This window comes from Bos grunniens, chromosome 4 (assembly GCF_055505025.1).
Source record: "Bos grunniens cultivar Pamir isolate PY7600 chromosome 4, Bosgru_T2T1.0, whole genome shotgun sequence".
Taxonomy (NCBI): domain Eukaryota; kingdom Metazoa; phylum Chordata; class Mammalia; order Artiodactyla; family Bovidae; genus Bos; species Bos grunniens.
Genome location: NC_141168.1, coordinates 43,319,690 through 43,330,895, shown reverse-complemented (window position 1 = coordinate 43,330,895; position 11,206 = coordinate 43,319,690). Strand labels below are relative to the sequence as shown.

The 11,206-nt window shown below is 45.3% G+C and overlaps 1 protein-coding gene across 1 annotated transcript in view; it reads left to right on the top strand.

The window, feature by feature from the left end:
• The first annotated feature begins 1,465 nt into the window (after positions 1–1,465).
• Positions 1,466–11,206, top strand: part of NUDCD3 (NudC domain containing 3) — a 70,552-nt gene continuing 60,811 nt past the window's right edge. Inside the window, exons 1-2 of the mRNA XM_086396130.1 lie at positions 1,466–1,714; positions 6,839–7,149. Of these exons, the coding sequence (XP_086252256.1) occupies positions 1,523–1,714; positions 6,839–7,149 (503 nt within the window). The 5' untranslated portion in view covers positions 1,466–1,522. The remainder of the gene's footprint in view (positions 1,715–6,838; positions 7,150–11,206) is intronic.

Genomic DNA, 11,206 nt, shown 5'->3' with positions numbered 1-11,206 from the left:
AGCAGATGTGAGAATCTGGCTGTCTTCAATTCAATTAAGCTAGATAGTAAAGAGATTTGCAAAAATTTAAAAGGATGCTTTGTTTCTCATAAACTTTTACTGCTCTGAAGAACCTTACTTCTTTACAAAAATATGTTAACATGTTTTTATTATGTTAAAATGCATAAATATTTAAACATTTTCTGTTTTTATGTCCAATATGGTAACTATCAATAAACAGAATACACATAAAATTTATGGAAGACTCCAAAGAGTCTTTGATATATTTTAAGAATGAAAATGGGTCTTTTTTTTTTTCCCTCCTTTTGGCCATGGCCACACTTGTGGGATCTTAGTTCCTGGACCAGGAATTGAACCTGGGCACTCTGATGTGAGAGTGCAGAGTCCTAACCACTGGACCCTCAGGGAATCCCCTGTAAATAGGCCCTAAGTCCAAAAAGTTTCAGAACCGCTGCTCTAGAGCAATTTATGAGTTTGACATTGTTTACAATTCATTAGAGTCCATACACTATGAAGATACATGTTAACTTGTAGATTTCAGGCCAGTAGAGATGCAAATCATTTCTATCCACTAGGAAAGATAATCTACATCATTTTATAGGACACCAGCCAGCATTGTATCCAATCTAGCCATCTTACTCTGTTTTCTGAAAGCGTTATAAATACCCAGTTTCTCGAAAAGCTTCTTCAAACTAGCTTTATCATATCATTGGTTACTGTTAATTAAAATGGATAAATCTCTGATGTGTTCATTATATATTTGAGTAAGTGTTATGTTTTGAGTTTCAGATTATGCTTTGAAAGACACTTAGAACATGTATACATGCTGTCTGTGTATATATATATATATATATATATACTATGCATACGCATATATACTACACACACACATATATATGCGTATATGTATATTTCACAGGATGGCACACCAGATTATTCTGCATCTAGCTCTTTCCATTTAATACTGGTACATGCACTCCCTTGACAATCTTGTCTTCTTTTATTTATGCACATCACCTTGCATTTCACCCACGACTACGTTAGTAACGGGAAACACACCAACAGAAAGGTCTCAGTTTCCTCTTGGGACTCGCAAGCAAAGGGTTCTCGCTGTCCCGCCTAGTTTCTGGATATCCAGTCTGGAACACAGCCCACAAACCACGTGACAACAGCGTGGCTCACGTAACAGTTGTTGCCCGCGCTACAACTTTTCCGCCAGTTTCCAACATGGCCACTAGGCGCCCTCAATGCCGCAGCCCCGGGCCCTCTTGCGCTTCGCGGCCCACTTCTGCTCCTCAGCGAGACCGCCCGAGAAGCCCGGGGACAATAGGGGCGGTGCCTGGGTCCAGTCGGCTCCAGCGCAGTCCAGCCCATCTCCACCGCGGGGGCGAACAAGAGCGGACCGGAAGTTTCCCGGGCGCGCTAGCGGCCGAGGCCGTTACTGCAGAGCACCGGAAGTGGCCATAGGCCGGCGTCCGGGCCGCGCCCGCAGTGAGTGAGCTTTCCTCCGGCCGGCGACGCCATGGAGCCCGGGGCGGCCGAGCTGTACGATCAGGCCCTGCTGGGCATCTTGCAGCACGTGGGCAACGTTCAGGACTTTCTGCGTGTGCTTTTCGGCTTCCTCTACCGCAAAACGGACTTCTACCGCCTGCTGCGCCACCCGTCGGACCGCATGGGCTTTCCCCCGGGGGCAGCGCAGGCGCTGGTGCTGCAGGTAACGCGCGGTGGGCGGGAACCTCGGGGTGAGGTGGGGGAAGATCGTGGGAGCCCCGATCCCCGCGAACCCGCTCCCGTAGTCCCCCACCCTCTGGGAGCTCAGGCTCCTGCGAGCCCGCCGCTTCCTCCGCTGCCGACCTCAGTTCATTCTCTGGCGCTTCCCCGGACCCGCCTCCTGCGGCCGCGGCTTCTGCCGAGATGCTAGTCTGTTATCAGTTTACTCCTGTGCGAGAGATGCCGGCTCTAGAGCAGCGTGGTCCGATAGGGTGCATTTGGATGTCAGAAGCGTAGGGCCCGGTCAGCTCCAGCAGCGCGTAACCCCTTCGAGTGACAGGGCCGGCCAGGCAGAGAATGAAAACAGTGCAGGCTAGACTGGGGAAGGGGCGGCGGCAGCACGGACACCTGCACACCTCAGAACTACGACTACTGGACGAGGGGGAGGCTGTGTGATGGGTGTGGTTCTCTTATTTGAAACGTGACTTTTCACGTCGAAGACCGTATAATAGTACTTAATAAGTTTACATGTGAGCATATATCTGTGCATCCCAGGTTAAGCTTATGTTGGAGGCTATCATTCACTGAAGTTGACGGGGTATTTGAAATGTAATAAGCAAGAATTCACACTCTCAGCCGCCGCAGGCATTGGAGATACACTGGTTATGCGGATGGTTAAATAATGGTTTCTCTGCTTGGGACACTTACGCTATATTTAAAGAGATGAAATACAGTAGCAGGGATCTTTGCCTGTTATCTGACAGAGCCATTGGAAGGAAAGGAATAGAAATGATCTTTTGGAAATGAAGACAAGTTTTGTAGAGGAGGTGGAATTTTGATGGGATCAAAAGAGGATACTCAGTCAAGCATTGAGCCAGGAACCTGAGAAGGTAGAAATGCTGGCGATACCTCTCACTGTTGTCTAGCACTTTACAGTTTATAAAGTGATTTCAAAGGTTCATCTCGTGAAGTCTTGCTACTCACTTCAGGTTGGTCCGATATTACTTTCCTAAGTGCCTGCATGAAGAAACAAAAGCTTAGAATGTTTGAATAACAACCAGAGATGATATGGTCAAATGAGGAGTGAGGTTGGTATTCCGTTTGAAAACTTAAGGCTGTTCCTCATCCTTGTAGTGGTTAAGTACCATCCAAGTGATCAGAGAACTGTGTGTCAGAGATGGTTTTTAGCAAATCCTTTGGCAAATGAATAATTTCACGGAAGCCTGAGAAGTAGATAAGGTTGAATTTTATGTGGCAAATGAGGGTGCCAGTTCAGCAGATCAGGTGTTTTGACCAAACTCATCATATAGCTAGAGCTCAAAACTTCATTTTTCTGATTCCATATCTTTCTGTTCTATTATTTAACCAGTCCATTGTAGAGTGGCAACACTTTTGTCTAGGGTGATCTTTTGCAGAAAAAAGAAAGGAACATTTACTGAGCACCTAGCAGTTGTTATGTAATTTTTGTTCTAGGTTGTCATTTGTTCCTAACAACCTGAAAAGGTTGATCTTTCTCCTTGTTTTACAGGTGAACTGACAGAGGTAATTCATGAATCTGGTAACAGTATGTAAGACACCTGCTATGTTTTAGAGACTCTCAAAGGTTAAGACTTGGTGAACAGTTTAATAAAGTGGAGGTAGGGAACAAGGCAGAGAGGGGTGGGATGGGCCAGCAGTGACCCAAGGTTTCAGACCAGGGCACTGTAATATCAGTAGTGTATTCACTGAATTGTCACATGAGTTTAGGGGAAGAAGCTTAGTTTTAGACAAGTTGAATTGGAGATTGCAGACAGAAGTCTCTGTCCATAGGCTGTTGAATTGTGGGACTGAATCTCATGGGAGGTAGAAGAATCTGAGTGGTTTGAAGGAGAGGAGCTGAAGGTGAAGGAGCACGGCAGAGAGAAGGTGCTTTTGGAGGGAAGGACCCCAGAGAAGGAATTGAAGAAGCAAGAGGCTGTAGGAGTGGGAGGGGGATGGAGGGAAGTGGGCAGGGCAGTAAGTTCCATGGAAACCAGGAGGGACAATTTCTAGCAGGTAGTTAAGAGGAGTGTAGTGTTTTTTGAAAGTGGTTCTCAATCGTCAGCATTGCCCAAGGAACTTTAAAAGAGCAGATGTCCCCTGGTTATTGTGGTTGAGTAGATCAGGGTAAATCCTGGGGAGCTGTTCTTTTATTCAGAGAGGCATTGGGCAGTGGGGTGCTTGGGGGTCTTTTCAGAATTCAGGCAAAGAGAGTTTGGATGGGAGTATTGTAGTGCTCCATTCTGGAACTCCTGTTTTCCCCTGGTATTTTGGGGTATGGGATGTTTGTGTGGTTTAAACCTTCTTCAATTTTTCCTCCCAGTTCTAAGGGCTTGCACAGCCAGGCTGTACAGTTTGAAGGACCTTCAGCAGGAAAGATGCATGTGGAAATTGTATTCCACTCCCTTATTTATTAGTGTATTTAAGAAAACAGTAATTTAGACTGACATTTTGTTCATTTCAGTTGAACCTGTGTTTATTCTGGATTTCAGTTTGGGAAGCCTGCTTAAAAGGTTACCACCCCCTCCCCCCCCCCGCCCCCCACCCCCGCCACCCCACCTCCCCATGAGAGTCAGGAAAGCTAGCTCTTTTTGCTCCTCCTGGAGCTTCTTGGGAAGTCTTGGGAGACTCACTCTTCTCTCTGTCAATTGAGAAGGTTGCTTGGAGGTCAGGGACACATCTTCCAGCTCCGCAATCCAGAATTCTGAAATGAGTGCTGAGGTCAGCGGCGATGTGAGAGGTGAAGCATGTGTCATCTTAGAGGAGCCGGGGGTGCTGAGTAAGCAAGGGCAGTGGGGGCCACAGTGTCATCAGGAGTATGAGGCCTGGGGTCCAAGGGAGGTCCCAGTGTTTGGAGAGAGCCCTTGCTGTTACTTCTTTTCTGGAGTTAAGATGAAGATGTGGTGTGTCAGGAAGATGAACGGCTCTGAGGGCAGTGGGTCTGGTGTCTGGTGACATTGACATGGGTGTGAGAGGAGTGAGTCAGGGGCTCAGGTTCTCTGGAGAAGCAGAGATAGGTACTGTTTCTAGTTTTTAACCTTAGGATTTCCCTTGCCTTCCTCTGCCTCCATTTCCTTTCAGGGTTTAGTGTGCTTCCTGTATGATTGTTTACTTTCTTCTTTCATTGGCAGGATCTTGGGCAAGTTACCCCCTGAGCTTAGTTTTCCCTCATCTTTGAAATATCAGTGCTATCTTCCTAACAGCATTTTCCTGAGGGTTGTGAGAGAATGTTTATAAAAACACTGACATTGTAACTTCTCTTGTTCTGTCTTCTGGCCCAGTGCACACAGCAGTTATTTAGCCCCTGTCTACATTCTAACCCTTTGGAAACTGACTTCTACACACTTTAAAACATTTTTGTTTTGTTAAGACTACTTTTTAGAGTAGTTTTAGGTTCAGAACAAAATTGAAGGGAAAGTACAGAGATTTCCCATTTACCCCCTGCCACCCCCACCCCTACAGCTTCCCCTGTTGTCAATATCCCCCACCAGAGTGGTGCATTTCTTACAATGGATGGACCTGCATTGACATATCATAGTCACCCAAACCCAGACTTCACTTTGGAGGTCATTCTTAGTGTTGTTCACTTTATGGGATTTGGACAAATGTATGATGACATGTATCCCTCATTATGACATCACACAGAGTATTTTCACTGCCCTAAAAAAATCCTGTGTAGTCTTACTTGTTCATTCCTTTCTCCCCTCAACCTCTGGCGACCACTGGTCTTTTTATTGTCTCCAAAGTTTTGCTTTTTCCACAGTGTCATATAGTTGGAATCACACATTGTGTAGCATTTTCAAATTGGCTTCTTTTACTAATATGCGTTTAAATAACCTCCATGTCTCTTCATGGGTGATAGCTCATTTCTTTTTATGGCAGAATAATATTCCATTGTCTGGATGCACCAGTTCGTTTATCCCATCATTTATTGAAGGATATCTTGGTTGCCTCCAAGTTTTGGCTCTTATGAATAAAGTTGCTATAAACATCCGTGTACAGGTTTTTATTGGTACATGTTTTCATCTTCTTTTGGTAAATACCAAGGGGCATGGTTGCTGGATTGAATGTAAGGGTCTCCTCCCACCCACTTTTCAACGTGGATCTTCTGGCTTTCCTGTCTCCAGCTGCCATAAGAGATATTTCTTGATGAGCCCACCTCTTGGCGCTGTGACATTTCCTCCTGTCATTCCTCTGGAAGACATACCTTTCATTCAAGGTCTGATGCAGACCCCCTTCTTCTAAGAGATGTCCTTAGCTCTCTGTCGCCAGAATGCTTGTTTGCACCCACATTCCGATGGCATCACATGTATCTATCACAGCCTTTCCTGTCAGACTTGTCACTTCTGGGTCTGTCCTGGCCACACTTCAGGGTTATGTGCACCCTTAAATAGTGCATGCAATATGCCGTTTTCCTGTGCACTTTTTGGATGGAGAGTTGCAGTACTTTTTTGGGTGTGACTGTGTCCCAGGAAAGATTAATGACTGATCCACATGCCAGAAAATTGAGTTGTTCAAGGGTGGGAGCTGTCGCTGGATTTTTGGTGCTCCTGGCAAGTTGTAGGCACGTTATGAATGTCTTTTGAATTCCCAGGGTGAGACTTGCACTGTCCCTCCTCCCATGCAGTGTAGGACGATAGCAGCAACCCAGTGAGCCAGCCTGCACTGTGGACTGAAATTCAACCAATTCCCCATCTTCCCTTTTTGCATCTGAGTTGTTGGGGCCTTTATAGCTCCCAGCACCAGGACAATGGGTTCTTTGCATTTTGAACAAGACTCTCTGGGGCTGTAGAAGTAATGACAGATGAGACCATTTAGTTACACGTCTTTTGACGTAAATATTGGGCTCATAGGTGTGTAAATATTGTGAGCCTTGGCTTGTAAAAGTTTCACTTTTTCATTGATTTTTGGAATTCCCCTGTTAAAGATTGTTTTCGTAGTGGCTTTTGGTGAATTTGAAGTGCATTTCCATTTTGCTAGTGGGAACATCTTCTTATCTATTGCTTTTTCATTCTTTTTTTTTTTTAAACCAGATTTTGCTGTATTTCTACAGAATGTGTGATACAGTACTGGCAGATGAACTCAACACTGAATTGCTGTTTGATTTTAGGTATTCAAAACCTTTGACCACATGGCCCGTCAGGATGATGAAAAGAGGAGAAAAGAGCTGGAGGAGAAAATCAGGAGGAAGGAAGAAGAGGAGGCCACGGCGGTGGCAGCTGCCACAGCGGAGCAGGAGCCAGTTCCAGCCCCGGTTCAGGAGGTGGAGGTAGACTCCACCACAGACTCAGGTGGGCCCCAGGAGCCCCCAGGCCCACGGGGCACCCTGCAGGAAGTGGCTGTCAGCTCTGGGGAGGCAGAGGCACCGGGAGCAGATGCTGGCGCTGCTGAAGCCCCCAGGGAACCGCTAGCTCTTCCCAAGTAAGAATCTCTACTCGGCTGCTTCTTTCCTTTCTTTTTCTTTTCCCCCATCATGGTTTATTACGAGGTACTGAATATAGTTCCTTGTCCCATACAGAAGGATCTTGTTTATCTGTTTTCTACATAGTAGTATGTGTCTGATAATTTAAACTTATAACTTATCTTCCCTTTTCTCTTTGTTAACTGACAACTTATCTTCCCTTTTCTCTTTGTTAACTGTAAGTTTGTTTTCTGTGTCTGTGGGTCTGCTTCTGCTCTGTGTATAAGTTCATTTGTATCTTTTTTAGATTTCACGTGTGAGTGATATCCTATGATACTTGTTTTTTTCTCTGTCTGGCTTACTTCACTTGGTATGGGGTATGGTAATCTCTAGGTCTATCCATGTTGCTGCAGATGGCGTTATTTCCTTTTTTTTTAATAGCCCAATAGCATTCCATTGTGTGTGTGTGTGTGTGTGTGTGTGTGTGTGTGTGTGTATGTGTGTGTATCACATCTTTATCCACTCATCTGTTGATGGCCACTTGCATTGCTATCATGTCTTGGCTATTGTAAACTGGGGTGCATATGTCTTTTCAGATTAGAATTTTCTCTGGATATATGCTCTGGATATAGGAGTGGTATTGCTGGATTTTGTGGTAACACTATTTTTAGTTTTTTAAGGAACCTCCATGGTGGCTGTACCAATTTGCATTTTTACCAACAGTGTAGGAGGCTGGCCTTTTCTCTACATCCTCTCCAGCATTTATTATTTGTAGGTTTTTTAGTGATGGCCATTCTGACCAGTGTGAGGTGATACATCATTGTAGTTTTGATTTGCATTTGTCTAATAGTGATTTGATCATCTTTTCATGTGCCTGTTGGCCATCTGTATGTCTTCTCTGAAGAAATGTCTGTTTAGGTCTCCTGTCCATTTTTTGTTTGGGTTCTTTGTTTTTTTGTTATTGAGTTGTACATTATTTATATATTTTGAAAGCTGTAGGTCAACTAGTTCAGTCCTCTTCCTTTTTCTCTCTGTAAGGTAAGGTAATAGTCTGCCCACAGTCATACAGCCAGTTAAGAGCTTGAGCCAAAGTTAGAGCACTGGGTTCATAGAGTTATGCTTTCCCATGAGACCTACTTATCTGTGTGGAAGTTTCTCCTCAGAGTCTTGATTCTGTTCTTCCCCTGCAGAGTAACTGCTGAGATGCAGGCCTGGGATCCTCTTGGTCTAATGGACACGTGAAGAGGTTGTCTGATACGGGGGACTGTGGACCCAGAGTTCCCCCCAGGGTCTGCCATTTAGTAAATGTATTATCTTGGGCAAGCAGGGTCACTTTTCTGTGTCTCCGTTTTCGCCTTTGCAATGCAAAGGTGGTAATTACAGCACCTGCCTCACTGGCTGTCGTGACTGTTGAATGAACTAAGGATCATACAGCGACTGAGCGGAAGGGCTTCAGTCAGGCCCTGTGTTGGTACTTGTCTTCACTTTTCAGAGGTTCCGCTCCCTGGTGCTTCACTGCTCCCATTTGGATGAGAAGAGCTGATACCTCCTTGTGTATGAGCTGAGGCAGTGTCTGAAAGACCATGCTGCTCCTGGCCTGTTTCTGTTTTTAGGCAAATCTGCTTTCTTCCCTCTTTAATAGGACCGCTCCCTGCCCTCTCCTGGGCTACCTCTCCTGCCTCATCCCTTCTAATTTAACTTCCCTTCTGTTCTTCCCTCTCCTTGCACTGTGCCTGTGACCTGTTCTGGGGAAAATGAATTTTTTGGAGACAGGTTGGGGTAAGACAGCAGAGTCTGAAAGGCTGAGGTCGACTGCATGGAGGATCAGTGCCTGTAACCACCATGTGTTCAAGAGGGGGTTAACTGTATGTGTGAGAAAAGCCTGGAAGGAAATACGTTATGAGTGGAATTGTGAGTGGTTTTCATTGCCTTTGTTCTTCCTTACTATATTTTCTAATTTTTCTATAATGATTTGTATACTTCATTTTACTAATTTTTTGCATTCTTTTTATGTCTAAAAACTCTATTAAAAGAGGGGGTTTGTTTTTGATTCATGAGTAATAGATTAGAATAGCTGCCTTGTTGTTTTGCAGAGACCCTATTCTTAGACCAAAGAGTTGTGTTCTGGGTTTTGTGAATCCTACCCTGGTGTAAGTATAGACTGAAGACTTGGGTGTGTCCCAGAAAACCTTAGACTGATGCTACAGGCTCAGTGGTTCCAGGGACTGAACCTTCTTGGCCTTCAGGTACTTGCTGATTTTCCATGAACAAAATAAGAAATTGTGGTCCAGATCTCTAGCTCGCTCTGACAGACACTGCTGGGGCAGCTCTGAAATGGAACATGAAAGCCGTCCTTGTCCCCCTAGTCCCTCCAGTCAGTGCCCAGAATCACTTATCCTGTGAACTGTAGATCTGAAAAGCGAAAGAAAGAAAGTGAAAGTCGCTCAGTGGTGTCTGACTCTTTATGACTCCATGAGCCTGCCAGGCTCCTCTGTCCATGGAATTCTCCAGGCCAGAATACTGAGTGGGTGCCGTTCCCTTCTCCAGGGGATCTTCTCAACCCAGGGATTGAACCCAGGTCTCCCGCATTGCGGGCAGATTCTTTACTGTTTGAGCCATCAAGGAAGCCCCTGTAGATCTGGGGATTCTGTTAATTAAATAACCTAAGACAGTTACTCTTGAGGTAGCCACACAGGAGCACTGCCTTTCCTGGGTACCCTGTCCAAAAACCAGTTACCTAGAGTCTGATTTCCAGTTTGAGATGACTGATTTCTGATTCCTCCTGCTTGCTACCTGTTTGCTGGTGGTTCTGCCCAATGTTGGGTAGTGGTGATGGCAGCTTCTCTCAGTCTACAGGCAAATCATTCTTTGGAGTCAACTCCTTGTCCCCAACCTAGGCCCTGCCAACCACAGGTTAAAGTTTCTGCAGTGTACATTTTTGCTTATACATAAAATAATGTGCAGATTTTTAACACCTGCAGATTTTTAACACATGCCACCTCAGGGCTTAAGATGCCCAGTTTTATTCCTTAGAGAAGAGAGCATTTGGGCACACAGATTTCCTTGTCCATACAAGATAGCTTTGAGAACATGCTTACTTTCTGCAGAGGAACTTCACAGTATATGAAGCTTCACAGCTTCACAGTGTCTGAAGTGAAGATACTGTAAAAAGTACTGCTTCGAGTCCCAGTGTTTCTATTGTACTTGACCCAGTGAACTGTGCTCAAAGGACTTCTAGGGATACTGCTGGGAAACTTTCAGAAATGCTGATGACATTACTGTTGCTGTGGAAGGAGAGGGATGCAAAATCAGTACTATCAACATCCTAATGGCTACATCGGACACCTCTCAGAGCAGCTGGTGGGTGGGGTTTGCCTCTGATCCCATCTCTGTGTCTGGTCCCACTTTGGTGGCAATAGGTCCTGCAGTTTTGCTCTGGATCTGCAGGTGTCGCTGTAGGCAAAACAGTAATAATGGCACTTGCTGGTGCTAGAGTGCTGGCAAAGATGTCCGAAAGGCTGTGCTACCTCTGGCTTTTGCCTTTATAAAATCATGAACAGAATTTTTTAAAAAGAAGAAAAAGGAAAGAAAGCATTATTGGCTCTTCCACAATACAACCTTGAACTGCGCAGATTCATCTATACGTGGATTTTTTTCAGTAGCAAATACTACAGTACTACAGAATTCCTGAGTCCCTCCTGAGCTACCCATCTTCCTGCACAGGGAAGCAGACAGAAGAGCCTCGTGAAGGGGTGGTGTCATGGAACTGCTTGATGCGTTGACCTGTGTGGTAAAGTCCTGATAGAAAAAGGGTGTGTTAGAAAGCTGCTCAGTGCTTCTCTTATTTTGGGTGGCATGGCCTTTGTGTTCAGTTATTCCACTTTCAGATTCCAGATTTCCAGTAGTATACCCAGCAGATGTTTCATCTTCATCGCGCTGGTGCATTTGCCCACGCACAGCACGCTCTTCAGTGCTTCTGTCCCCTCAGTAAGGTCTTCCAGCCTTCTGTCCTGCCGCCTGCCACAGGTAACTGCGTCTCCTTTGAGTGTGTGTTTCCTCTTACCATTTGTTTATGAC